The 26,944-nt window shown below is 37.5% G+C and overlaps 1 protein-coding gene across 1 annotated transcript; it reads right to left on the bottom strand.

The window, feature by feature from the left end:
- SPATA48 (spermatogenesis associated 48) lies at nucleotides 1–26,162 on the bottom strand. Its single transcript, XM_026072099.1, is given in 11 exon segments — nucleotides 1–124; nucleotides 3,679–3,786; nucleotides 15,425–15,532; nucleotides 15,948–15,989; nucleotides 16,975–17,042; nucleotides 17,525–17,663; nucleotides 18,331–18,404; nucleotides 19,393–19,475; nucleotides 25,634–25,850; nucleotides 25,853–26,104; nucleotides 26,106–26,162. Coding segments are annotated over 11 exon segments (1,272 nt in total).
- Nucleotides 26,163–26,944: the final 782 nt, after the last annotated feature.

Below are 26,944 nucleotides of genomic sequence, written 5' to 3'. Positions count from 1 at the left end.
TTAAACTTTAATAGTTTGTTGTTGTACCTTGTTGAAAGAATTCTGAGGACTAACTGGAGTAAGCATTTGGGGAAAAGGACCCTGGTGATTATATTGAGATGAGCGTCCATGTTTTGCTATGTATCTGCAGTTACAAGAAGACAGAAAAGACTTTTAAATTATATTATTATTATATTGCTAAAAAATCCACCCCTTCTTCCCCCTCACTGCATTCTTCATAAACAGTTATGCCCATTAGTCTCAGAGAATACTAACAATTTACAATATTCAACTGTATTAGAATTTGCCTCTGTAAGAACAACTGTGAGAAATTCTTTATAAGAGCTTTAAATCTTAGTCTCTGGATATATCTAACATGTGCTGAAAGACAATTGTCTGCCACAGCTGTAAGAAAGGTATGTTCTGCTCTCGCTTCTTTCCAACCTTTCTTGGACACACACACACTCGTTTCACAATTAACCTGCACACAGTCTGTGGAAAACTGCCATGAGTATGCCGAATATGTTCAGGCACACAAGGCACCATGGTGCCTGGAGAGTAAACTCTTGTGATGCTGGAGGTTTGGCTTTCGAGCCTAGAAAAACACTCCATTGGCACCATGGTGTAGGCAGTGCCTGCTCCAGATGCCCTGTCCCTGTGGTACAGAATATTGGGATGAGGGTTAGAAAGTATGTGGGGGACAGTCTGGGAGGGAACAAGTTATGCTAGACTTCTGATATGCTCTTCTAATCTTTTACAGGAAGAGGCACTATAAATAATCTCATACCTACAACGTTAGTTAGTGTAGCCCCTCAGCTGCAAAACCGCTCATCCAAAACAGGGCTGACACAGAACTGAGCACAGTATCTCGTATTCACTCAGTCTCCAAGCGAGAATAATTTTGTTCTGTCCTTATGATCCCTCTTGAAATCTCCCAGGTCTCTGAAAGTCTCCTAAGCAACTTACTGAAAGCGTACCACCCTTGTCTCTAAAATCAAACTAAAACCAGTATTATATTAACCATTGTGAGGCCATGACATTTTTATACAACTGGTGTTTCAAATGGATTTGTATTTTCTGGGTACCAATGGACAGTTCATTTAAACACAAAACAAAATATAAAACAAAACATAAAATATTCTGTCCTATGTAAAAGCTAAACAGTGCTGCCAGAATTTAATTGCACTAAAGGACTTTGAAACCTAATTTTCTGACCTTATCCTGGGATTACCTAGAAATACAAATACAATAAAAATACATCAGTAAAGCTTGACTTATAAAAATACTATTCATAGTCAAAGATGAAGAAACCATATGTCTGCTGTTCTATATCCTACACAACCCTGTTGATTTTAGAATGCTTATAATAGGTATAAAGGATTTTGTTCCACATACTGTTGAAACTCCATGCAATAGAAATACAGGGCAGAAGTGGTTGATTGCTACCTGGTCTATCTAATGCTGCTGATACTTTTGACAGGAACATTTATTAGACCATGTTAGCAGTAGAGCAGAGGCTCTGTCTGATATCCATAATTGTCTTCAGGAGACTGGACATATTCTGTAGACACGTCAAATGAAACAGCTTCAGAAATATCCACCAGACAGAACCACTTGCTACCTTCTGAGAAATTATTACAATCATGGCTTGAGAATGATCAAAGGGAGAGAAAAAAAGAGTCACCATTTTAAAAACAGTAAGAATGAGATAACCTCCCATGTGAAAAGCATGTGGAGGTGAATTAGAGTAGTCTGACCCCAAATTCAAGGAATAATCTCTCTTCTTTTCACCTTTCCACTACAGGCTAGCTCAATCTGTGACTGCTGAGATGAGCAGGATGTTTATCATTGATTGGACAAAGGGGAGGAATCAAGTATTAAGTACCTCTCCTTTATGGGCATCACTAACTACTGTGGAGGGAAACTCTCAGCACCCATAATATTTTTACATAGCAGTTTCATAAAGGGCAATAACCCTCAATCCTAATTCAGTAAATACTATCTTACTGCATAAGTAGTCCCAGTGAAAGTAAAATAGGACTGTTACAATTTGAAAACCAGTGGTACTACCCTCAGGGGAACCTATCACTCAACTCAGAAAAAAGGCAGTAAAATCTAGTCTACAATATGCGGGTGTGATTATACTCTCTGTTTCCTATACACCCTTCTTCAAAAAAAGTCAGAGGATTCTGCTATGGTTCTAGAAAGACTCCTTTAGCACACAACAACACCCCTATTCTTACTATCCACTACAAAATTAAGAAAATTCATCCACTATGAACTACACCCACACTAATGCCTGTAGAAAGTAAAAGGAAGTAACAGATGTGTTTCCCTTTCTTAGATCACACCTTTTTGCTCTTGATCTTGTATCTGTCTGAAGGCTGCCAGTGATCTCTGTTAAGATGCATTTGTTTTTTTCTTTGTCTGTGACTTTTAGAAGCAAGTTAGTCTGCATCAGGCTTCTCTGAGTTCAGCTTTATTAGCCTATAGAACCTCAAAACCCTGCTGCGTGTTTTCATTCTGTGTCACCAGCAAACTGCGACTAGAGGTGAAAGCCTCTCTTCTAAGTATAACCACAAGAGAAAAAGAGCAGAGGTAAAAGGATGGTGGATAGCAGATATGGAAGTTAGTGCATTTTGCTCAATGATGAAACACTTTGATAGGGTGAATTCTTTAAAACCCAGGCAGTTCCCTAAAGCTTCTCAAGCCTTTTCTGGACACTCTTCACTGGTAGTGTTGAAATACAAGTGGGATGCATTGTGAACATAATCCTAATGCCAGTTAGACAATTTAATGAAAGATAAATGTCTCAGGAATATGTGGATATAGTGTCCTAGATCACTCAGAAAAACAAGAAATCAGAATCTAAAGAGAAAGTACAAAAACATAAAGGAGAGAGGAGAAACAAATAGCTAATAATTATTAAGCTATTCTCAAGCCAGTGGGAGAAAGGCTGGCTTAGAGCTATGCCCATGTCAGAAGTTCTATGTACTAACAAAAGAAAAATGTCTTTTCAGCTGTCCTGAAGTGTCCAGCTCCTTTGAAATCAACAGGACACCTAAATACTTTAAAAATGTGGCCTGTAGTTTTAACAAGCCTTGTATGGAAAAGCAAGAGAGAATAATGATCATTAAATCAGTTCCTGAGGTAGCCATAACAGTGATGAGAGGCTATAATTTCCTACTCACAGGGCCGGCATCAGTGTGGGAGCATGGAAGGCTTTCCCCTTTCACTGCCTTCTGAGTAAGTCCACCCCATTTTAACAGCTGTTTTCTGTATAGCAAATATCCATTTCACAAGGGTCTGCCAACACCATTTTGGAACACCATACAGTTTTCTTTTGGGAATTTTTAACTTTGACATACATGGGCCTCTTTCAAAACACATAGGGATCAATCAAAAACATGATCACTTAAGCCATGATTTTGCCACCATGGCTAGAGAAGAGATTTATCAATGTAGAGATAATCCACATTTTATAAATCATAATTTAACACAAAGTTCCAGAAAAATCCTAAAATCACAAGCTGATTTAGAATGAAGATTATGTGCAGGTATCTAATGTCCAGTGCTCTGTATCTTTTAAGCCAAGGAAATATCATGCTTAATATTAAATTGTTCTTTAACTAAATAAATGTAATTAGGATTTTACCTGTAATCTTTCTGAACAAGCTGAGAAATATACCTCATACTTACCCATGCATTTGTGCAATTATTGATGGGGATGTTGATGGAAGATTAGAATTTGCCGGGTGGGCTGCTGTCCAATGAACCTTGCCAGTGTACCCAGAGATATTTGGAGTGCTAAAGGAAAAAGTTAAAGGAAGGAGAGCAAGAAACAGTAAATTAAATGAATACAGGCTTGAAATATTACTTACAAATAAGTTATAAAATAGTTAGTGTTTCTATATCCAAGATGGATAGGGAATAGACAGTAAAAAAAATCATCATAATGTAATGAATGATCCTTAGAAGGTGTAAATTGGCATAGATTCTTTAGTATCAGTGAAGCAAATTTATGATGATCTAGCTGATGATCTGACCCAAAACCTTTGGTTAGACATGGCAAAAGTGAGCTCCTTAGTGGCTTTTCCTTTCTTTTCTTTTTCCAAACTGTTTGAATTCTTGGAATACCTATATGATATTCATGACCAAGAGTGACATTTCATCTCAAAGAAAAAATGAGGTCACAAAAAGCATTCAAGGAAATATTCTTTAAAAATGTGTTACAGATTTAGTTGATATTTAGGTTCCATATTCAAACATGGATGTAATTTAGGTAACAGGCTTTAGGCCAATAGGTGCAATTTCTTGTGGCCTAAACACAAGTGGTTTCCCAAATGATTCTAAAATTCTCCAAATTTTACCTAGAATCTTTTAGGAATAAATTTACGTGTATGTGTAATACTATCAACACTGCTTAGATATATCAACTTAAATACTAGCTTGCAGCATTGGACTGAGACAGTATGTGCCTTTTTATGTGTGCTCCTTTAACCCTGTTGTTAATTCCAAAGTTAAGGTTTAATTTGAAATTCAAAAAGAAAGTTCCTCAAAAACACTGAGTAAAAAATTCTGCTTATCTGAGGTAACACAACTGAAAATTTTACTAGTAGTTGCTGGAAGATGAAGCAGAGATGGACCAAATTAAAAAAAGGCAGATCGAGAGAAAACATACTAGTATGAATTCAGAGAGAGAATCCATAAAGATTAAAAATAAAACAAATTAAAACCCCAATATGGCAGCTTTTTTCCAACACAAAGTCATTCAGAGAGCCTCATCAGTACTGCTCTATACTGACAGCTCAAAATAGGACACCACTGAATTATACATACGCCCAGACTGCCCATACACTTGGGAGTAAGTGCTCAAGACAAGCTCTTTCATCCACTGAATCGACTAAATAGTTGGGATCATGACCCTTGCCTGAGTCACTCTTTCATGGATTTGCAGACTGCATGAATGATAACAGTGCCCCCTTTAAAATAATGTCTCTGAGGTATTTTTTGGTTCCCATATATTTTGGGCAAAAATAAACAGTTCCTTTAGTTATAAGAAATCATAGAGAATTTCAGTACAGCTGACAAGCTGTTTCTCCAAAACTAAATTCAGCATAGGCTGCAAAACTGGACACATGTGGGAGGTGTGGTTTATCAGATAATTCTTTGAACTGTGTACTAGGAAATTTGGCCCTTAAATTCCTCACCAGAGTAGCAGAGGTAATGACAAAATGCCGTACCTACCTCTATTATATGTAATCCAGAGTTATAAACACAAAGGACTATAGGAGAACTATACTTGCCACAGGAGCACCAGCAGCACATGTTGTTGTCCATATACTCAGAGCTAGCAGCAGCCTCTTCTAGTTCCTTGCCTTATTTTGGAGTAACCTTGCACTACTCATATATTTACTGAATATTCATATATTCAGTGTATACCCATATATTCATACACTGCTATATTCTCTTGGTCACACTGTTGTGTGAGACCCTTCAGCACAGATGGCTTTGTAGAATCAGTACAACAGTTCTGTGGCACTTGGGAAGCTGTTACTCATAGGGAATCCCCAGGTAGTTGGCTAAGCAAGTAACAAATCTTCTCTGTGTCTTAACAGCAGCCATGCAGTGGTTACAAGTAGGCCTGAGGATCTGGTACAGCAAAGCAACGTATTTTCAGAATTGTTCAAAATGGCTTGCAGGCAAAGTTGCCTTTTCATGCAAACGTAGACAACTGTCAGGTTAGCTACAGACGAGGTAACTCTGTATAAAAATTGCCATTTGCATATGCAGGGATCCAACTGAGGCACACAAACACAAGGACATTGAGTGCATCTGAATATAAGCACATGCATTCAGCCAAATCTGAAAATGTGGTTCCACTTTGAAGGAATTAGTCAAACTGTCAACAGTTTTACTGCCCTACATACCAAGCTACATCTTTCACATATAATAGAGAAATTAATTTCCTTGGAATTGTTGTATGAGTGTCACAGAGAAGAGAAGATCACAATAATAAACCCCATAATAACTTGCAACATTTTATATGCATATYTGGAGTTACCTAACATAACTATACAACTGTGGAGATATCCAAATACACTATGCACTGTGAGGCATCTGATTGATAAAATCTTCTGACCTTTAAAGTTTGCAAAACTAGCAACCTGGCACTCCTAGTAATAATTAATTCCTTTTGTTAGCATATTTTTCCTGAAGAGAAAAGCATCACAAATGACCAAACTTGACCAAGAAAAACAAAATCAAGCTTGAGAGATGAACCAAGATGCAGATTTGTTCTAGACTGTCTGTTAAAAAGTATTCACAGAAGTTGGTAACTTCATAACATGTTGAAAGGATGTTGCCCTGAAAGAGAAAAAAGATGTGAAGAGAAAAGCTGAAAGTACTGGGATAGTAAGAAAGCTTACACTACACTAAAGCAGCTGCTCTCCTGGGAACCTGCAAAGAAGATGCAAAAATGTGCTGCGGTTATGTATGTGATAAAGCAGAAGAAACTGAGGTTAAAAAAATACCCCTTTGGTTTTTTGTTTTTGGATCATGCTGTCTAGCTCTAGTGTATTTGCTCTGATGAGCTGCTAAACCAGATTGTTGCTGCTGAAGAAAACAAGTAAGTGCCAGGCTACCACTGGGCAACATATAAAAGTCTTCTGTGGTTATAGCTGTCGTCATCAAGCTTTCTTTCTGTAACCATGACATCTCTCTTGTCCATACGCTTCCTTCTTATCATACTAGCAGCTCTTAATCCCAACAGTAAGAAACATACAACATCTTAACAGCTGAATCTATGCAAGCTCTAAGATTTCAGCTGGAATATAATGATTCTGAGTGCCTCTGTTTTGGTCTGCCTCTGTTTAATATGTCCACCATGAGATGTCTTTGAAGATTTTTATTCCCTGGTAGTGTTCAGAAAAATCAGTGTGGACTTAACTTAGTTGGCCACCCATATGGGCATTTAGAGTCATACGAGATGCTTTAGGGTACCCAATACATCCCCCTACTACACAGGACCCACAGGAGAACCACAGTGTTCTGAAACAGCAGCTGGGAGTGATACTCTAGGATCTCTCCTATGGTGTTGGATGCCCAGGTTTGCCACTTAAGTTCCATCTCACAGTCTTCATGGGAAGCAAATTCAAGATCCTCCAGATCATTTGTATTTCTTGAAAACCTTGTATCTAGCACTTAAGCTTGAGCGACTGAAGTATGCAAGTTCTTTGTGCAAAAATTGTCTAGTGAATGCAGTCTGCAGTCTCACCTTGCACTTACAAGAGCAAAGAGTTCCTAACGTTTTACTCTTTCTTAGACACACTATTATATAAAACCCAAAGAACTAAATCACCAGTCATAAAGCCATCTACTAGTTCTTGTTTGTGCAAGTATAAAACAGGCCTCTCAGGTCTCACTCACATTATAGAAGACTCACAGCTGGCTTCCACCTTGAATTCCCTTCCAGGTGGACCTATGTGTCACACATTTGTGGCTCTTCTTTTACCCCATGATCCCATTTTCCAAGCAGAATAACATTAAGTTCAAATGCCTCAGACATGATTCTGTGTCAGGAAACACAATTCATACAGTCTCTTGTGTTGGGAAAAATGTGCTTGAGAGACATTGTGAAGTCAAATCAAGGTTCTCTGTGCAGTGTGAGGAATAGGACCAACAGGATTTTTGAACAAAGTGTTTTAGGCTGTATTTCATACACTTCTCCCTCAGGCATCAAAGCAGGATAGGGAATGGGTATTCCCAAATGGATTTGGAATTTCTAAAAGGTCAAAAACATAAAAATGTAATTCCCCAGAAATATTTTGGACCAGGTTCAACTGGAACATTTTGTTTCTACAATTTTAAACAGCTTTATTTTGTTTCTGCTTTTCACCCCTTTCTTTAATCTAAGTTAATCTTTCAGAAACAAATAATCAATTCAAGTGATAAAATCTTCACTTGGAAAATGTCAAAGTGGGCTATTTCAGCATCCCCCCCCATGACTCAAACTGGGAAATTACTAAAAACGGATACACGGTGGACAAGCTGTCAGGTTCTGAAGAAAAGATACATTGTGGGAAAGCTCTTAGGCAGCCCATGTAAATGACTATGCAAGGTGCACGGCAGAAGAGGGTCCTGTCTCCAGCTAATTGTGGCCTGTGAGGTTTCTGTGGTAACTTGAAGATGATTAAGGGATGCATGCACACAGTCAGTTGGAGGCTGACTGTACACTGAAAAAATATGATTGAAGTCACTACAGATACACTGGTGTGATAGCAGAATTTTGCCTAATGTACTTGGGAAACCAAGAATAAAGGACAGTTTCAGAGAACAGCTTTGTGCAAGAACTGCAGGATTTGAAACACTCAGTACTTTTTCTTCCTGGAAACTGTATGTATAAAGTTACCATTTAAATCAACTGCTTGCAGAAATGGATTTTGGTCAGGTCCTATTCTCTCTCACACACCTTGGACAAGTCATTTCAGCCTCCTCAGTCTTCATCTCTGGAAAACTAATGCCATAATCTACCTTACCACAGTGTTATGGTAAAGAACCAGTTGAGGTTTCAAAAGTGCTGCTAAGTAAAATAACAGTTCAAGTTAGAATGCATACATATTTGTGTACCACTGCCATCTACTGAATATTATGAGAGCTTATGAATTATGAGTAGCAAGTCTGTGTTAATGACTGCTGGAGATTTTTATTTAATTCAAGAGGCAGAGGAACTGTGGAACAAGAAAACATAAACTCTGTCCTATCTGTTCCTGTTAAATTTCAAGAGGTTGCAATAAGCAAAACAGCGAGCAATCAGGAAGTTGCTGTGTTATAATACACAGAAGAGAGGAATACAAGACATATGTAACTTGATCAGTATGTACTATCATTGTGCATGCTGGAATGCACTAAGTGTACTCTACTAGTACTATGCTAAGTGTACACACTAAGGGTGTAAGGGAGTTCTAGCAATGCCAAGAAGGAAAGAGAGTTATTTGTGTCTGTCAAACTAAGCATTCACCAGAGCCCTGCCCATGAATGCTACAAAGGAAGTCGCCATCACCCGCGTGGGAGGCTTTTTTTCCATTGACCCTTAAAACACCTGCAGATCTAAAATACCACACAGAGCATAACCTTGTTTCAGCAGCTGACTGGGGAAGAGGTCAACTAAATGAAAAAGCTGGTGGCTAGGAGGTGGAAGAGAATTATTATGCAAAATTACATACTGATAAAGATGTTTAAAAAAAAGAGGGCAGCAGGTAATTATGTTGGGAATCCATATGATGAAGAAAAAACAGTTTCTGTATAGTTTTTCAAAATTATTGGGCTCAAAATGCATTTCTGAATAACAGAGAGTTTTTTTAAGAGTAGTTGTTAATATCAAGAAAGAATGAATTGGGTCACTACTTATTTTCACTGATTAAAAGCACAGAGTCTCTCAAAAGTGCCCATAGAATTTAGCAGCCTAGCCTTCCTGGAAGCCAGTGCAGCTGTGTTGCGAAGTTTCCTCCTCTGGGTAACTTGCCTAAGGGAGCTGAAAATACGTATAACTCAATGTTACCTCAGAATTCTGACTTTCCTCCTCTTCCTTGATATGCACCTGGGTTGAAGCAGTACACAGATATTTAAAAGTTCTCAGTATCTAAAAGTTTTGTTGTGATGGTTGCCAGATTTTTGCAGGAGCTTAGCAATCAGCATTGCATCCAGAATGTGAGCTCTTTGAGAATTCTGGTTTTCAAGCATGGTTGCAAAGCTATTTTTGAAAGCCTGGCCCATTGCCCATAACATACTCTTTAGCTCAGTTGCTTCCATACCTGGTATATGGTCAGCTATATGACATATAAAGTCAATTCATCTTCCATAGATAAATAAATATTATAATCAAATAATTAATAATCAAATCAGTAAGAAACAAGCAAATTAATAAGCAAGGAAAACACAAATAATAATTTCAGACTCCAAAGGATCTTCTAAAACAAATAGTAAAGGTCTCAGTTCTGCAAAGTGTATGAACACATCCTCAATTCCATCCCTCTTCAGGAAATCTTGTAAGCAAATACATTCAGCTCATTGATTCCAATGGGATTTATACTTCATGGGTGACAAGAAAAGAAAGCAAATACAGGAATGGAGTTTAAAGTAGGCAGACAAGAGGAGACAAGAGGAGACAATAGGAAAAAAACAAACTAGAAAAAGAAACCAAGACAAAAATGATGAAATAAATATACAACAACAAAAGCAGTGTGTGGCTGGACACACGTTGGCTAGTACATTTAACAAAATCACACAAGCAACATTCAATGAAAATACACAAAAGCAACAAAGTATTCAATTTGGAAGCTTGCTAGTCTGTGGCATGAAAAGAAAAGATTCAGGCCTACAACTACTGCACTGTGACAATGTAATCCAGTGGATGGAGCACTGAGCTGTAAAACGAGATCACGATATGCTTTATAAAACATTTTTGGTGAAAAAAAGCAATATTAGAGTAGAACAGCCTTAAAAAGATATTTTCAGAGTGCTCGTCCACAACAACTTCCTAATTTTTTGACTGCCTTGTTTTTTTAAAGACTTGTATGTCATCCTTGGCAAAGAAATGCTACAGGGCTCTAGCTCTTAGGCATACGTGGCAACATAACCAAGATGAAAGAAAGGAATAAGTTCATCCCAAAGCAAATTTAGGAGTGAATATACAAACCAAAGATATTTAGAATGATGCCATATTCCAGGGCTGGAACAGACCACCAGAGATTATGTCATCAATCGCTTTCTCCCAAGATAGGCTTTAATGAAAGCCCGGAAGAGAATGAGAGGAACTGAATTACCATTCAGGATCTTTGGTCAGGTGGGAAGATGAATAGTCTGACTGGAAAAAAGACATTCCACAGCTCCCTCATGGAAATGCACACTGGCCACATTAGGTCACCACCAGATCACAAACATAATTTTGATTAATAATAAGTTCAGACTCATAAGTTTAGTACCTGTAGCTGAGTCACAACACTTATGGCATGGCTTTCCCACAATGATTCTGTGTTTGAGCCTCAGAGGTAAAATGGAAAGTTTACAAGATAGCTTATATCCCTAGGTTTTCACTTCTATCTCAGACTAACTTTTAGAACTACAGCCAACAATTTGTGCTAATTTTGCTTTTTAAAAGCATCTGTCTTTTTAACCAAGTTTAAACAAAGCACAATTTCAATAATTTAAAGTTTAGAGTGGTAAATTAGAGTTTGATAAAAAAGGCACAGGCTGGGACTCTGGATATAAGGAGTTTCACTCCTGACTTCACTATAGATTCCCAAGGGTATTTGACAAGACATTTAATCCCACTGCATCTGGATTCCCACCTGTAAAACTTCCAAACCACACAGTAAGCACTTCAGAGTATGATCTGGTGTGGTGTGTAAATGTACAATGCCTTGTTCACTAGGCTGATCTTACATTAGGAGCTTTTAGGCTCCACTGCAGCATAAGTCATGACTTTTATCTTTTTTTCTAATTCCTTAAAAAAAAATAGAAAAGAAAAACAGAAGATGGTTTCCTGTTCTGCCAAAAGGAAGAGAGGGTGGGCACAAGGGTAACATACAAAACATGCCCAGGTTCACCGCTCTTCCTGTTTGTCTCTGCAAAGTTACATGACAAATGGCTCTTCAGCTAGTTTCAGCTTTGCTAATAATTTGACTGGTAACCACTTTCTTGCATGGTCTGGGGAAGAACAGTATCTCCCTCTGGAGTACTGCCTGAGAGCTGATGCTGTTGCCCAAGTGCTAGAGACAGGAAGTGCAACTGATGATACTCCATGAAAGAGTGAAAGTGACTATCTGCAGAGAGATTTTTACCTTTTACTGATCTGCAAAGCATATTTAGGCTTCTAAATCCAAATGACATCTCTCACTTCTCAAGAATTTTGGTGGGAGTTTAGGAACCTTAATACCTTTGTGGATCTGTCCATAACTACTGTCAAACACACAAAGAGAGCAAGAGGAAGAAAAAGGAAGGAATCATTTTTATGTCTCCTTTCTGAAGTTTTTCTTTCTTCTGCTTAAAATCGTAGCAATCTTGATGTCTGACAGTCTTAGGCACAAAGAACAGATATACTTTAAGACAGGTTTAGTAGAATTTTTCAGAGTTTTTTTCTGAGATGTTAGGAGTCTCCAAGATGTCAGAATATTTTAGGTCTCAGAGCTCTTGCTCTCCTGGTTGTCAGAAATCAGTGAAATCCACAGCCCCACTCACTGAAAATCAGGAAGAGGACATGGCAAATATTGGAGAAGGTGATATGGAAGCTGGTGCTCAAATACATAAAGCCACAATGATATCAAACACAGCAACTAGCTCCAGACAAGCTGTTTGTCTATTTACAGCATAGTGCACATATTAGCTTCTATCCCTCAAAGCTCTACAGCAACAGCAATATGACATGGCAGAACCAAGGCTTAATAGCTCTGCTAACTTCTCTACAAACTCAGAAATCTCTGTTGTATGCTATACAAACATAGCAGAAATCTCCTACGTATGCTATATTTTTTAAAGGGCATTTCTTAAAAACTTCTTTCTAACATTTATGCTCTAATTCAAGCAGAAGTTAGATGAAAGCTGTGAAAACTCAGATGAGCTGTGTTATGCAGCATGTGAGATCAAACAGAATGGTGCATAATATACATTAAAGCTTAGTATTAATAGGTTTAATTACAGTAATATGGGTCAAAGTCAGCCATCTTACAAAGTATAGCACCTTAATTTGCCTGTGAATCTACTGCTCTGATGAGTAGGGCTGTTTGAAGAGTGATGTGCTCTTCCCCAAAAGGGTGGCAGCACGTGCAAAAGGATATGCATTCTCCCCAAAACTGATAACAGAAACAGAAGTGAATAGACCTAAGCTGTAGCTCAGAAATTCCAGCCACCTCCACGCCAGCTCCTAGCAACTGGGAATGTTTAGCACATACTCTGTCATCCGTGAGCAAGGCCCAGCATCCTGCACTTTGTTCAGAACAGAGAGGGAAATATTTTTACAGCTTCTTCCCTTTGGCTTCCCCCAGCAAAATATCTCTTCTGTAGTTTCCTCACAAATGTGGACTACCCAAGAGCACTGAAAACACAGAATGGAAAGACCTATGCAAAGAGAAAAATCTGATAAGGTAAACAAAACAGACTCTTTCCTCTTTTGTTTTACCATTTTCAGACATGCTCTCCAAAGCTTGAAAATAAATGCTTCTTACCATCTCAACCTACTAAAGACAACTTTAGGAAGTTTTAAAGACTTAAAATGTTAACCTTTTAATTTTGAAGTTTATGATCTAAGTAAAAGTAAGGAGGTGCTTCTAATGGCATTCAGGGAACTTTTGCAAACTCAAAGGACATCTAGTGGCTAAAGTTAAAAATCGCATATTTTCAACATTACAATATTCAAGCCATACTACCTCATTGAAGAACTCCATTTGCTTTTCCACCCAACACACTTGTTCATTAATACTAAAGCACAAGATGTGCTTGAACTATGAGAGTATGCCATACTTTGTAAACAAGTACAGTCTTCTGGAAGTTAAGGACTCTTCAGAATGGCATTAGCAGAAATTCCTGGGTCCCGCAGTTAATTACTGAATTACAGTAATCGAAAGGTACAGGCTAATTTATGATTTGATCTTTTTTAAGGCAACTGCACACCAAAAGACAGAAGCTGCTCATCAGTAAGGTAAAGCTCTGAATCAGTGATACTTAGAAAAGTTGAAAAGCTACTTCCTCTGAATTTGGTAAGGAATTTGTAACCAATGATATTGTTTAAAAGAGTTAGATATAGCTTGATTACATTAATGGTGCTTTATGCATGTCACATAAGAATACTGATACCCTGATACGTGGTTACATATAGCTGCTAAACTATTCCTAAAATTATTGCATTCTTACATCAATTTTGTCCCACTATGCTTATTGAAATTATGCTTTTTTAAACTAACAACCTTATCTTTAACAGTTTACTATATAAAATAAAAACAAAAAAAAAATCCAGATTTACTATTACTACTACAGAATTTTCTGGGTATTATGCATATCCCTGTCCAAAATTAAATTTAATCAAGGGAATGTGTAGTTGGGTACTTTTAACAGACATTGTTTTCAAAAGTGATGAGTACTCACTTAATTCAATCCCTGAGAACACCAGTAAAAAATTTAAGTGCAGCTGTCATCCACAGAAATTCCACTGAGCCTGCATCAGTGACATCCTGAGGTAAATCTTCTATTCCTGCTGCTGGGCATTTATAGAAATGCCTATGTTAGACAGTTTCAACCTCATTAGGAAACACGAGTCAGGTGTTTTGGGGTATGATCTAGCAGATGTGCTCAGATTAGCTTCACATACAACCCTTTTAGAGCGGAAAAAGGGCAAAGTGCCTGCCCAGTCTTTAAACCTTGCTTGTGCAATTAGACTAGAAAGGTTAACAGCAGAAAGGAGAGTATACTCTGATTTCTGTCTCCCAGCCTAGGTCAGAGCCTGTTGATCATGAAGAGTTCATTACACAAAAACAACAGTATATTGCACTGGCACTATCACAGAGAGACTATACTTCCCAGGACGTGCATGCTCAGGGTAGCTTCTGGTCTGACAGTCAATTACTGTTGGTCTGTTATGACCATTCAGTACTAGATGGATGTCCGGGTCACTTGGATCATAGTAAAACTCTAGGATCTTGAAACGCCATCCTCGATATCAGCAAAATGGTGCTTAGAGACGGATATATGAACATACGATTTTCATTTACATTACTGTCAGCTTGTTCCTCTGACAAAGATATCTCCTTGAAAGCCATTTTACAAAATGTCAGGTAAGGTTTGTGAATTAAAAGTGAGGGGGAGAGAAAAAAAATCTGAGAAAGTTTTGAATTTCTGAAAAATGAAAGAAAAAACTAATCATCATTTTTTAATTTAAAAGCATAGTGCATGGTGTTAGGAGCATAATTTCCCTGAAGCCGTAACACTGATCTGTTACAGACACATCTATGTTCTATGACAAGTTCATACTTAGTCAGGACAGGCTGCATGTTGGTTTATCATAACACAAATAGATAGATAAAATCTATTATATCATCATCTCAGCAGAGATCTCTCTGCTCATCTTGTATTATCAGCTAGCTTGACTAATTTTGTACATCTAGGCAGAACGGTCCCTTAGATCTATAAAGACCTACACTGACCACTGTAGGCAGTGACCACTGTAAGCCATTTATTGCTGACTCAGTTATTGAAAAGGACTCATTATGTTCAATCTTTAGACCACTGTGCTTCTTGTGTTAACGGAACCTCGTTCAAGTTACTCAAAAGAATAAGGAGCATTCCCCCCAACTTTTTATTGTGGCACAAGACCAGATACTAAAGACTTTTTTCCTGTTTCACAAGTAACTATAACTCAAGAAGTGGTACCAAAATCATGCTAATAAAGAAAACATACTGTGCAGAGCTTGTGTAGCGAGGTTTTGAAGTTCGCACACAAGCAAGTGTGATTAAGTCCACATTGGCATTGTTAACATCTTCAAAATTTACCATGCCAACACAGCCACTGTTTGGATAGAAAGGAAATCAAATACGTACATTATTCATAACAGAGCTGGTGAAGGCAGCTGAACGACATACTGCATGCTCCAAAATTCTAGTTATTTATTAAAATGGTCCACAAGAAAAAACACGGAGATGAACTGCCCTGCTTGCCTGGCACGTCCCAAGATGAAGACAAACACCTGCTGAACTTGCAGCACATAACAAATGACAGCTCTAGTACATATGAGCAGAAAGGAGTTACCCACAAGCAGAGGAGACTCAACACTCCCCCTCCCTTGGCACCAAAAAAGACCTTAATAGATCCCACAGTCCATGTACAACTCATGCTATAGAAAATGGGACAGATGGGTTGCTTGGGTTGCTTGGCTAAATCAAAAATGTAGAATGTAGAAAGAACCCAAGGAGACTGTACTTACATACAGGAAGGGATATGACAGGTTCGAGAGCTTGGGCTTACGCTGTTGAAGACAAAATATATCAATCACCTCTTTTTGCCAGGCAGAATAGTCTGACAGAATATTTATGAGGTCCCAAAAGAGAGATGGTGAAAAAGCTGAAGTTTTTCTCTTGGAATGATGAATGTTCATTTGAATTGTGGTAAAAGACCGTGATAAATGATTAGGTTGGCATATATGCTAAATGATGCAGTTCAGCAGGCAGTCTCATCTTTTAACCCTCATCCGCAGGTATTGGGCTTCAGTCAATTTCCTAGGCCTGTGTAAGAAAGTTTTGTTTGAAAATGCACTTCTCTTCTTGCATCACTTCTCACATTCAGTTTGGGGGAATATTGGAAAATTTAACACTGGGCTTGAATTTCCTTCTTGCTCTGCCTGAAAGAGCAAAATCCAAGAAACAGTAAGGATAGTATGCTCTATCTCCCTGCCACCCTGCACAGGTGCTTGCCTCTCCCATTGCTTGTTGATTCTGTCCAGTAGCACACCCACCTATTGAGTCTGCCCAAGCAAACCTGCTGGTTCACAGTCTGGAAAGCAGGCAAGTTCTAGTTCTCCTGCCTTGCTATGACCACCTTTTCCTTCCCCGTTTCTACCTGGTTCACCTGCTCAGCCCTTCTGAACTTCCTCTGTCACCCTTTACTGGGCTCATCTAAAATGCATTCTGAGATCATTTTGGATTTCACAGAGAGCAGAAAAAGCCTGGAGTCTGTAAATGTGTATGGTTATTGTAGTGTCTTCATAAATATCATGTCTCAATGAAAACATCAGATGTGTGCAGTCATGACATAATAATTAACCTTACAGATTTCTTCTAATTCTCTCACAGGAAAAGCATGTTGGAGTGTACTTTCATATATTCATTGACTGAATATTTTAACTTCTCTAGTTATAGAATGCTGCTGAGGTTAGTCTTCTGACAAGAACTGTACACAGACTTTATAAAGGAAATACTTAGAGGACTCTGATATTCACAAAAAATGAAACTTACAAATCAACAGGTCTCTGTGGAGAGGTGAAAGATCTTGTTTGAAATCTGTCCCAGAGGCCTCCAACAACCTAAAACCGTAATCAGATGCTTCTTGTAAGGCAATACCATCTAATTAATTTGGCTTAATAGATTTTCATGTGGCAATCTCCAGTGAGATAAACACATAGGGGAAGGACGATCTGTGCAGATCCAATGGTAGGACTGAATTTTAGCTTTGTAAAAATAATTATTACAAATAATTATCACAAATAAACTAATTCAGCATGATATTTGTTATGTTACAGCATCATTCATATGAATCAGTTTTTCACCGATATCCTTGTCCTCTTTTCTAGTACTGTGCATGTCAAATTCTTCTGTACCAACTTACAGGGGGAAAAGGGAAAAAATATTGAGCCATTTGAAGCAATTACTGGAGTGTTCTGTTGACTTTAGTGCTCACTTGGGATTGAAATCATTACTGTGGGTTTATGTGTATGACCAACACAAAATTTAGGCTACACTTCATTAGCAAAATCTATAAACAGTTTACAAGAAGTTGTTCACTGACTTGGCTTATTTCAGATTCAGGATTGTATCTCCTTCTTGTGAAATACTGGGAAACAGGATCAGCCATCACTTCTACTGTTGATTCTGGTGGCTGGATTTTGGAAGGTAAAATATTATCCCAAGAAACTTCTTCATAAGCTCTAGATCAACAATAAGAAAAAAGAGGAAAAGTTTCCAATATAATCATTATCAAGTGCCAACTGTAGCTAGGCAATATAAAATTCTGTGACAAAGAAAGATGTGGAAAAAAGTAAAGGTGAATATTTTCTACTTTAAAGACAAGTGAAAAACCTGCAATTGTATATTGCTTGCTGGGGAACAAGTAGCTATGGTACAGTTTCACAGGCTTCTCTTATGTGAGACATCACTCCATAATTGGAAGTAGTAGTTTATCTTCCAATAAGCTTATTGTGATGATGGGATTTATTTTGTCTAGGCTTGAAGAGTCAGTTAAATGAGACGAGACTCTTCTAAATAGAGATTAGATACCAGTCATACCATGCCTATGACTGGTGCTGAAGACAGATATACTGAATCCCCTTCTGGAAACTCCAGTCTCTCTCCACTGCCTATAGAGGAAGTGAAGATGATTTGCACAGACTGGACACAAACTTTTAGATAACTAAAGTTAATGAGATGAATCCCATGCTAAATAATTACTGTTACAATACCAGAAGTTCAGAATGGTAGAAAAATTGATTGCATTCTTATATGCCCAGCTATCTAAATGTGTATAATAGCAAACAATGATAAAAAGATGAAGTAAAACACAGACAAAAACTGTTCTTAAAAGAAATGGTCTCTCACTTTTGAGTACTTCACCTGCAGAAATAGTTCCTTGCTTTTTCTTCTCTCCAGCTTGCAGAAGGATTGTTTGATTTCTAAAAAAAATGGAATAGATAGTAGAGAACATTGCTATCAACATATATTTTACCATGATTGCTTGTTAAAAGGGTGAACTGAATGTATTTGTGTTTCCCTAGTTAAGAATCTTCTTTTGCATCCAAATGTGAAACATGTAATTTCACGTTCTTCACTAACCAGCGCTGGAGACCGAGGGTGGATCTATTTCTGGAGATTTTACTTAGGAAGTAAAATGTAATATAGTGAATACAAGTTTAAAAACTGTCTTTGCCTCTCTACTCTTCTGGAATGTGGGTTCCCATTTGTTATGCTACTTATAAAATGGCATAGAAAGCATGCACTTTGCAGTCCCCCACAAATGCCTGATGTACTGTGTGATGTTCATTGCTATTCAGGTGGTCCAACTTAAAGAACTCTAAGTATGTGCAACACTTTAAGTACTAGGAATAATATCTTTGGTGTAGAAGGATTCAGTATGCCATTACATTTTCACTATTGAAAGACTTAATTAGACTTGTGCTATGGAAGCACGGATGTCTTTTTACTTACTAATTTATTTGGGACTTGTCCCAAATAAGGCAGTGTCTAAGTATTAAATATGTGAGAATAACAAATATGGGCTTGCCTAAATATTAAAATAATAATATAATTTCAATTGTACTTTTGGAATTTTTGTATATTTCTCTTTGTATTTTTCTCTAACTCTGTCTCCAGTTACACATGTATGATACCAATAGTATCACTCTTACATTTCAGTCTAAATAGATAGGGGAACAATAGAAAAAACATAAATGGTCATAATTAAAAACTGATCATGTCAACAGTTACCAGACAGCTACCTGAAATACAGTGCTTACTTCACTATATCTGACTGAAGACGTGAAATAGTCCAAGATTTCACTACACTACAGCAATCACTGGCAAAAATATAAGTTAAATGGAAAGCAGATTAGAAGTGACATGATTTAAATGTTTTGCATCATTACAAGAGCAGCAGACCCTTACCTTGAGACTGGGATTCACATGAAATGCAAAAATATGTTTTTGGTGAGGTGGAGCAGGAGCAACTTTCACCAGAGTTCTCCAACCTGAAAGAAAGGGCTTCTTAATTGTGTTAATCAATTTGCAGCAATCTTTATTGTTTTAAATTACGTGAAAACAACTCATGGCCTCCCAAAAAAATCCCAATACGTCAATGTTTGTTTACCTATTGTTACCACTTTGAAAGGAATTAAAAATTTTCACAAAAATACATTAAATTACATTGAAGATGAAAGTAAGCAATAAATAACATCACAGCATATATTGCTATGATCTGGCCAACTTCACACATTGCCATGTCAGCCAGTACATGCATGCTGATAACCAAGTTAGCTGCTGCCAAATAGAAGGAATGGTATAATGCCGGAGTATCATCTCTCTCAACAGAAACACTAATTTAAACCTTTCTTCTCCCCAAATTTGACTCTTCAAAAAACTTGAAGGCATGCAATTCATCTTTGAGACATATATGTCCCTGTCAAATTTGGCAAAAATTGGCCAGTGAAGTCAAAAGTTATTAGGGGACCAACAGATAGATGAACAGGATAAATGAAAACAAGTTGTTCCTTTAGGGAACCAGGATAAGAAACATGAAGCAATCCTCTAAGTAAGGTAAGGGATATGTAGGAGAGCATCATCTAAAGAGCTGTGTCATTAAGTAGCATAATGCTTTTTGTGACTTTGGGAAAGGTGCATTTCTAAGTAGCACTGTTATACATTGTTGATATAGTAAAAAGGGTAGGCAGACATATAGCCATAACACCACTCTCTGTGAACACTGGGAATTATTATTCAGTATCCAGAATGTACTATTCAAGTAGTTTTCAACCTTCTTTTTATTTCCAGGCTCCCTAAAAAATTTCCAATTCATATGAAGACCTCTACTTAGCAACTTAGAGCTAACTCATAATAAGTTTGCTTTTCTTAGTTATTTGTAGAAATTTTATGTACGCTTTGGAGAAAATAGTTCAAAGACTAAAACTTGAAAACCGCCATGCAGAATGCAAAGTTAGTTCTTGCCCCAAAGAACTAATCACTCAAAGTTTAAAAGAAAATCACAGTTTTTGGCACAAGAGACTAAGTTTATTAGTATCCTAAATGCTATATGTAGATATTGAAATAGCGTGACCTGTTTTTTAAAAGGGCTTAATGTGCAGTGTGATATAACTTTAAGTTGATGCTTTTGAGAAGCTTGGCAAGAATATATGGAACTTTGCACTGTGAAGAATTTTCAAACTAAATCACTGTCTAAATAAAACATTTCCTTTGAAAAATGTATCCTAAGTAGGCACTGACCCTCAGTAAACATGGTGGCTGCATCTTCATTGTCTCAGCCTGATATAAACTTTAAATGCTGTCTGGAAATATATAAGACTTGTATTTATGTAGAAATGTTTCTATTGAGTTTTATTTCTGAAATGTTGTAATTGCTTAATAGGTTTACAGGCATAGCTTGGAGATATTACGGGTTTGGTTCCAGACCACCGCAATAAAGTGAATATCGCAATAAAGCGAGTCACACAAATTTTTTGGTTTCCCAGTGCATATAAAAGTTATGTTTACACTATACTGTAGTCTATTAAGTGTGCAATAATGTGACACAGAGACAAGAAGTGAGCACATGCTGTTGGAAAAATGGTGCCGATAGACTATTGCTCAGTACACAGAATTGAAAATAGCATGGTCTGTTCTTGTCCAAGTTGGGAACTCAGTGGCTTTGTCACTTTTAACTACCAAAAGCTTAATGATACTCTCGGATCCAGTTTATTATTTAAGCTAGTCTCCTAATCTGACAAAGCAGGATTCAATGACGGATAATGAAGTTTGGGGTTCATCCTTTTTTCTTTTGGATTCTGAGCCAGAGACTGAAGATGCACTCATTCAGACTTTTAAGCTGTTTCCCAGAAACCATGAAAGCCAGAACATCTTTTTGTTTTGTTTTTAAAGTGAAAATTGAGATTCTCAATGTCACCACATAAAGACATGTGCAGAGAGGCTTCACAAAGTAAGCAAAGTCTCACAAGCTTCTCCGCACCTCATTCTCACCTGAAAATTGTGCACTGTTTTTGACCTTTTTTCTTTTAAAATCAGTAGGAGTACTGAGTTCAGCAGGAGATGGTAATACAAATTGAAGAGTTTACAGAAAGCTCTTCCAGATTCTTGTGCTTCAGTTCTTTGGTAAATTATTTTACTTTTCTATATATAAGAAAAATAAATTTAACCCATTAACATTACTACTTCTCTCTGTTTTCTTTTACTCCTTTTAAAGAAATTAAAGCTACAAACCACCCACTGAAAACTGATTTTACATAAGCATAAAAACAATAGTTCTGAAATACTTTCCAATATATTGGAAAGACAAAAGAAGTAACAGAGAAAGAACAAAGCTGTTGAATAAGCAAAGATGCCTCTGCTAGTGAAAAACTAATGCAGAATGAAATACATGATTGTATAGACCATAAGCAATCAAATCCTTAGTGAAATCATATTTGTGTTTTATGTAATGACATTCAGCCCTCAAGAGATTATTTTGGGGTTTTATGCATTATTTTCTGGATGAGCTACTGGCTCATTAGGCAGTATGCTATAAACATTTCAGTGTGTGATGGATAATTATTTAATAGCACTTTTTACCACTGACAGGTATTCTTGATCCTACTGTAGGACATTTTTTCATTCTTAGTTAACTTTGTTTATATGCTCCAATGGTTATAAGCTATACATATTATGATTGTCCTTGAATTATTATTTTTATGGTTAAGTTGCACATTTTTTTCTCTTTGCTTTACATGTTGTTGCCTCTGACTAACCTTTCTTTTTTTTCTTTCTGAGGGCAGGTAAAAGCTTTTAGCCTACTAAGTACCTATGTTACAAACTGGGCAGCACCAGAACTGGCTTCAGTGACTTTCAAACATCATTTGAAAAGAAAGGCTGGACTCCTGCTTTGATATGCCTCACACTCAATGTGCAACTTAATCCTGGATGATCATTAGTCTGGAGAAAATGCTTCTTGCTTCAGAGGAGGAACCACAGGGAAGGGAATTCTTCCTAGTCAAAGGCCATTGAGAAGTGAGTGTAGTGTGGCCCCAATTTCCTCAACAAGTTGCTAAGATCAGAGAAGAAGGAAGGGATAAATGATCAGTTTTCAAGGTAGGTGGAGATCACTGGTAGAGAGACCCGGAGATAACCCATCTGTGGTTAGGACATTGATGTTTAACATATTCACATATTATCTGGAAAGGGGGGGTTGGAAGTTAGGTGATGAGTTCAAAAAGCAACTGGATATATTCATGAAGAAAAATCTATGAATCTATGACTACTATCTACAAAGACACAGCCTCCAGCTCTGGAAATCCCTGGTCTACAAATCATCACATGATGGGAAACTACTCTGGGTAAATATGATGACATACTTGCTCTGTTCTGATATTCTTTGCTAATTATCCACTGCATAAGATGGAACATTGGACTCACCGGGCTTTTGAACAGGTCCAAATATGGCCACTCTTACAGTGGCATGAAGTAACTGCTCATTTCTTATAGCAAGGGTTACTGTCAAGCCTATAGGTAAACTCTGTAGTATTTCCCGTTTCCTAGTTTTTGAAGAAAACTGTATCTACAGGTGTCTCATCCTCCAGTGGGGGCAAGAAGTCATCTCTGCTCTTTATCAGACTTATGAGATGTCCTGATTTCTTCTGCAATCCCCACTCCCAACCCTGTCTTAAGCCATGAAAAATAGAGTACTATTAACAAACTGGATACGAAGGCATCACTGCCAGGTTTCCAGGCACAAATCCTGCAAGGCCTCCTAAGCAATGCAAAGAAACTTGAAACCACATGGAAATGGGGGCAAAATTCTGTTGTCATATGAATGACAGAAGGGGAATCTACAGGCAAAAAGTCAACTCTTTCAAGACCTTGTCTTCTAGCACTGTGCACCTTCCCTATGCTGAGGGAGAATATATGAAGAGCTCTTAAGGTATGTCCCTTCTCTGGTAGGCTCTGATTCTGGGGTCTTAGAATGACTTTCTCTGCCAATTTTACACATATGCTTAGATACCACAGGGCCTCACAGTTCCATAAACTTGCTTTGATCAGCAGATAAAAAAGGCTGCCGGTGCAGTTCAAAGCAACAGTGTTGACAAGCCAAAGACACACCACTACATTTTCTCACATACAGAAGATCTCCTGTATGTTGCAGATGTTTTATACACCTCAGCTCATCCATCTCAAAGGCTGCTTCTGTCTCTGTTTTTTTTCTTTTTTTCCATTCATCCTTGACACAGTGGAGAAAGTGACTGTAGAATTTGCTCGCAAACGCACAACTGATCTCTTTCAGCAGAACTTCCCCAAACAGCTTAGCTTAGCTGTGGAATGTTTCAGGACTGATATCTAGAGAGATTTGCAACTTTCATTGCATCATGTGCCTGTGGGTTGGTAGTTGGGTTCTGAAATGTATTGCTGAAATCTGAAATTTGTTTATGCAGTCTTGTTAAAAACAGCAGCTTAAAACTCAACCATTTTTTATATCTATGGGTACACATTTGTATTTGATACCTCAGCACCACAGGAAAATGTGTAAATGAAAACTAGGTTTGGAAAAACATTTGCAGAGCTTCTCTTAGGAAACTGACACTGTATTAAATCTGTTTCCAGGTTTTGTCCCGGAGTTAAGTTTGACTTTTGCCCACAGTGGAGTGGAGTCAGTATTTCACTCTAATACTGAACTTCACCCACTGGAAAATCAACAGAAAGTCACCAGAGAGCTTGTATCTGCTTTCTCCATTTCGGACCACTTCCTTGACTGTAATTGGGATTGCTGACTTGATCACATTCAGTTTTAGATTTTATACAGGTTCATTTCAATAATGTCTCCATCTGCCACAGTCTATGTGTTGGAAAAATTAACCATCAGATAGAATCGCATAGCTTAGACCTTCCTTCCCCTTCACTTTTCCAGAGGCTTGCAAAAAAACAGTTGACAATCTCTGCTTGATGCCTGAGGTCTAATTTCATATGTAAATAGAAATCATGATAACTGACAAATAAAAGTACAAATGATATGGGATGAACAAGAAGAAAGAGGGAAATGGGTGGAATTTCTATTTTTTATCCTTTATGATTTCTTAGGTTCTTTTTTGTTTTTAGGACTGCAATAGGCTTAAAGTGATTCGAAGGGAAAAGTTCTAAGACAAGGAACCAAAACCATGGCCTGAATTTACAGCACTTAGAAATGTAATGGTGACAATAATATGGATAAACTACAGTTAACTGTGCGAACTGATAAGTATTATCTTTGTATAGTAAAATGGAGTAATGAGGTTATTTATATTTCTTTATACATGCACTAAGTAAAAACATTCCTATCTCCGAGACTTCAGAATGTTGCCTGAGTTCCCATAACATTTTGTTCTAGCTGTAAAGAGCATTTCTCAATGAAAATTGTTCAAATCTGCTTAACCTTTAGAAAAGTGCACACTGCTCACTACTAATAATGTCTGCCTTTAGAAGCTCTGGATAGATAGTTCTGCTTTCCAGAATTTTCATTGAAATATAGTTTTAAATATTAACCATGAACCCAAATTTTTTTTCACATTAAAAACAGTGAGAGTTTCCATTCTGAGGTTGCAACTAATATGAAATGATCAGACCCAGTTCTAGGTATAACACTTTATTATGAACTAAAGAGGTAACGTGTACTCTGACCAAGATATGATGGCAGCCCTAAAGGATTTCTGTTCTCTCATCAGATAGACATTGGAATAGGTCTTAAATCTGAGAAGTGCATTGCTATTTGTCAGGAAATACTAAAAGATACAGAAAAATTCAGGGGATTCCCTAACTCTTTGGAATGATAGGTTATTTCAATTCACATTAAAACAGGTGTTCATTATGGATCCTATATATAACTTCTTGATTTACATAAATAGATTTTTAAAAACATTACTTAGTTTCAAAGATTTGCTTTTCTGGAAAAGCTCATTAGAATTTGCTGACTGGTTCCTCTTTGTTACAGCAAGGACAGTGAATCATACAAATGCGCTACTGCAGTTGTAACTTTCCATTCAAATGTCCAATGCAAATATATTTTATAAGGTTGTTCTTTCAGAAACTTGGGGAACGGTGTTCAGAAACTAATTTTATTTGTTTATTAAGCATCATGAATTTTTTTGTGATTAAAAATAAAATTAATAACTTGCTTTACCTCCAAGTTGCGCCCTGATAGAAGCAGCTGACACTGCCCTGGAGTTCCATCTTCTGTCCTGGCTGGTTTCCTCTAGGAGGATCATCTGCCTCCTGTGGGCAGTCTGGCCTCTCTTTCCTGAGATGGGGACCCACTGGTGAGGTTTCACATCACTGTAGTTCACCAGGGATTCAATAGCTCTTCCAATGTTGGTCCAATGTTGGTTGATGTTGGTTCATCATCAGCTCCTTGACTCACAAAACCTGAGCAAGGATCTACTAAAGACACATCATCCCGGTGTGGGAATAAAGGGTAATTCAGCTCTCCTGGAGAGGTGTATGGATTGAATTTAAGGAAAGAATTACTGTCTTTCTCTTCAAAGCTGGCAAAATCATGTCTGTTCTCAGGACCTCTCACAAAAGGCATGCACATCTTCTTTAACAGATTTCGATACTGCTGGCGTTCCATCTTGTAAAGTGGTTCAGCTGACATAGGAGACTTTGTAAAAGGCATCTTACTGCCTTTTAGCTCCACGGGAAACCATGGTCATTCTCTTCTATCATTCTTATATGGCAGCAAACTTAAAAGGCTCCACTCCCATTTCTTCAATTCTCTGAAGTCCTATCTAATAAACCATGGAAAAACTATGGGTCATCCTCCAGAAGATCAGTGCAAAGAAACCATAAAGAGCTAGGCAGTGGTTTAAACTGTGACTTCTCTCCTGAAAAGAGAATTATCAAGTAGGGTACAAAAAAGAATGAAGCTGTCAAATAAACAGAATCTTTTTGTTGCTTGGTAACAAGGGAAACCACCTCACAATGAAATGTTTCATGGTGTGAAACATGGTTCATGGGTACCACACTAATCCAGTCCTTCCAGGGAACATAGTTAGCAACTTGAAATGACACTACAACTACTTATTCATCTATGAGAGGCAAAATTAAGAAACTTTCAATTTTTCCAGGAATGATACAGTATCTTCATCGACGTATTTTAAAATAAGCTTGTCTATTCATATTTAGACAACAAATATGAATTGCACTGAAACACATATTTAACACAAAAAAATTATCAAATACAATGGCACATAAATGCAAATATAGAAAAAATATAATTATTACCTGGAGTAAGTAAATCACATTTAAACACATGACTTCACAATTTTCCATGCTGCTTAATTTCCTCCAGAGTTTTACCATTTGTTCTATCAGGCTGGCAAATCCATTAGAGGCTCGAGTCAGAATACGCAGCACTCATTTCCTAATCCCAGCCTCTGGGATCATCTTTATTGAGAAATCTAAACAAAAGTGGTCAAATTTACAGAGGTCGTCT

This window comes from Apteryx rowi, unplaced genomic scaffold (assembly GCF_003343035.1).
Source record: "Apteryx rowi isolate R43461 unplaced genomic scaffold, aptRow1 scaffold_337, whole genome shotgun sequence".
Lineage (NCBI taxonomy): Eukaryota > Metazoa > Chordata > Aves > Apterygiformes > Apterygidae > Apteryx > Apteryx rowi.
The sequence above is the reverse complement of the archived record's forward strand: the minus strand, read 5'-3'. Positions and strand labels throughout refer to the sequence as shown.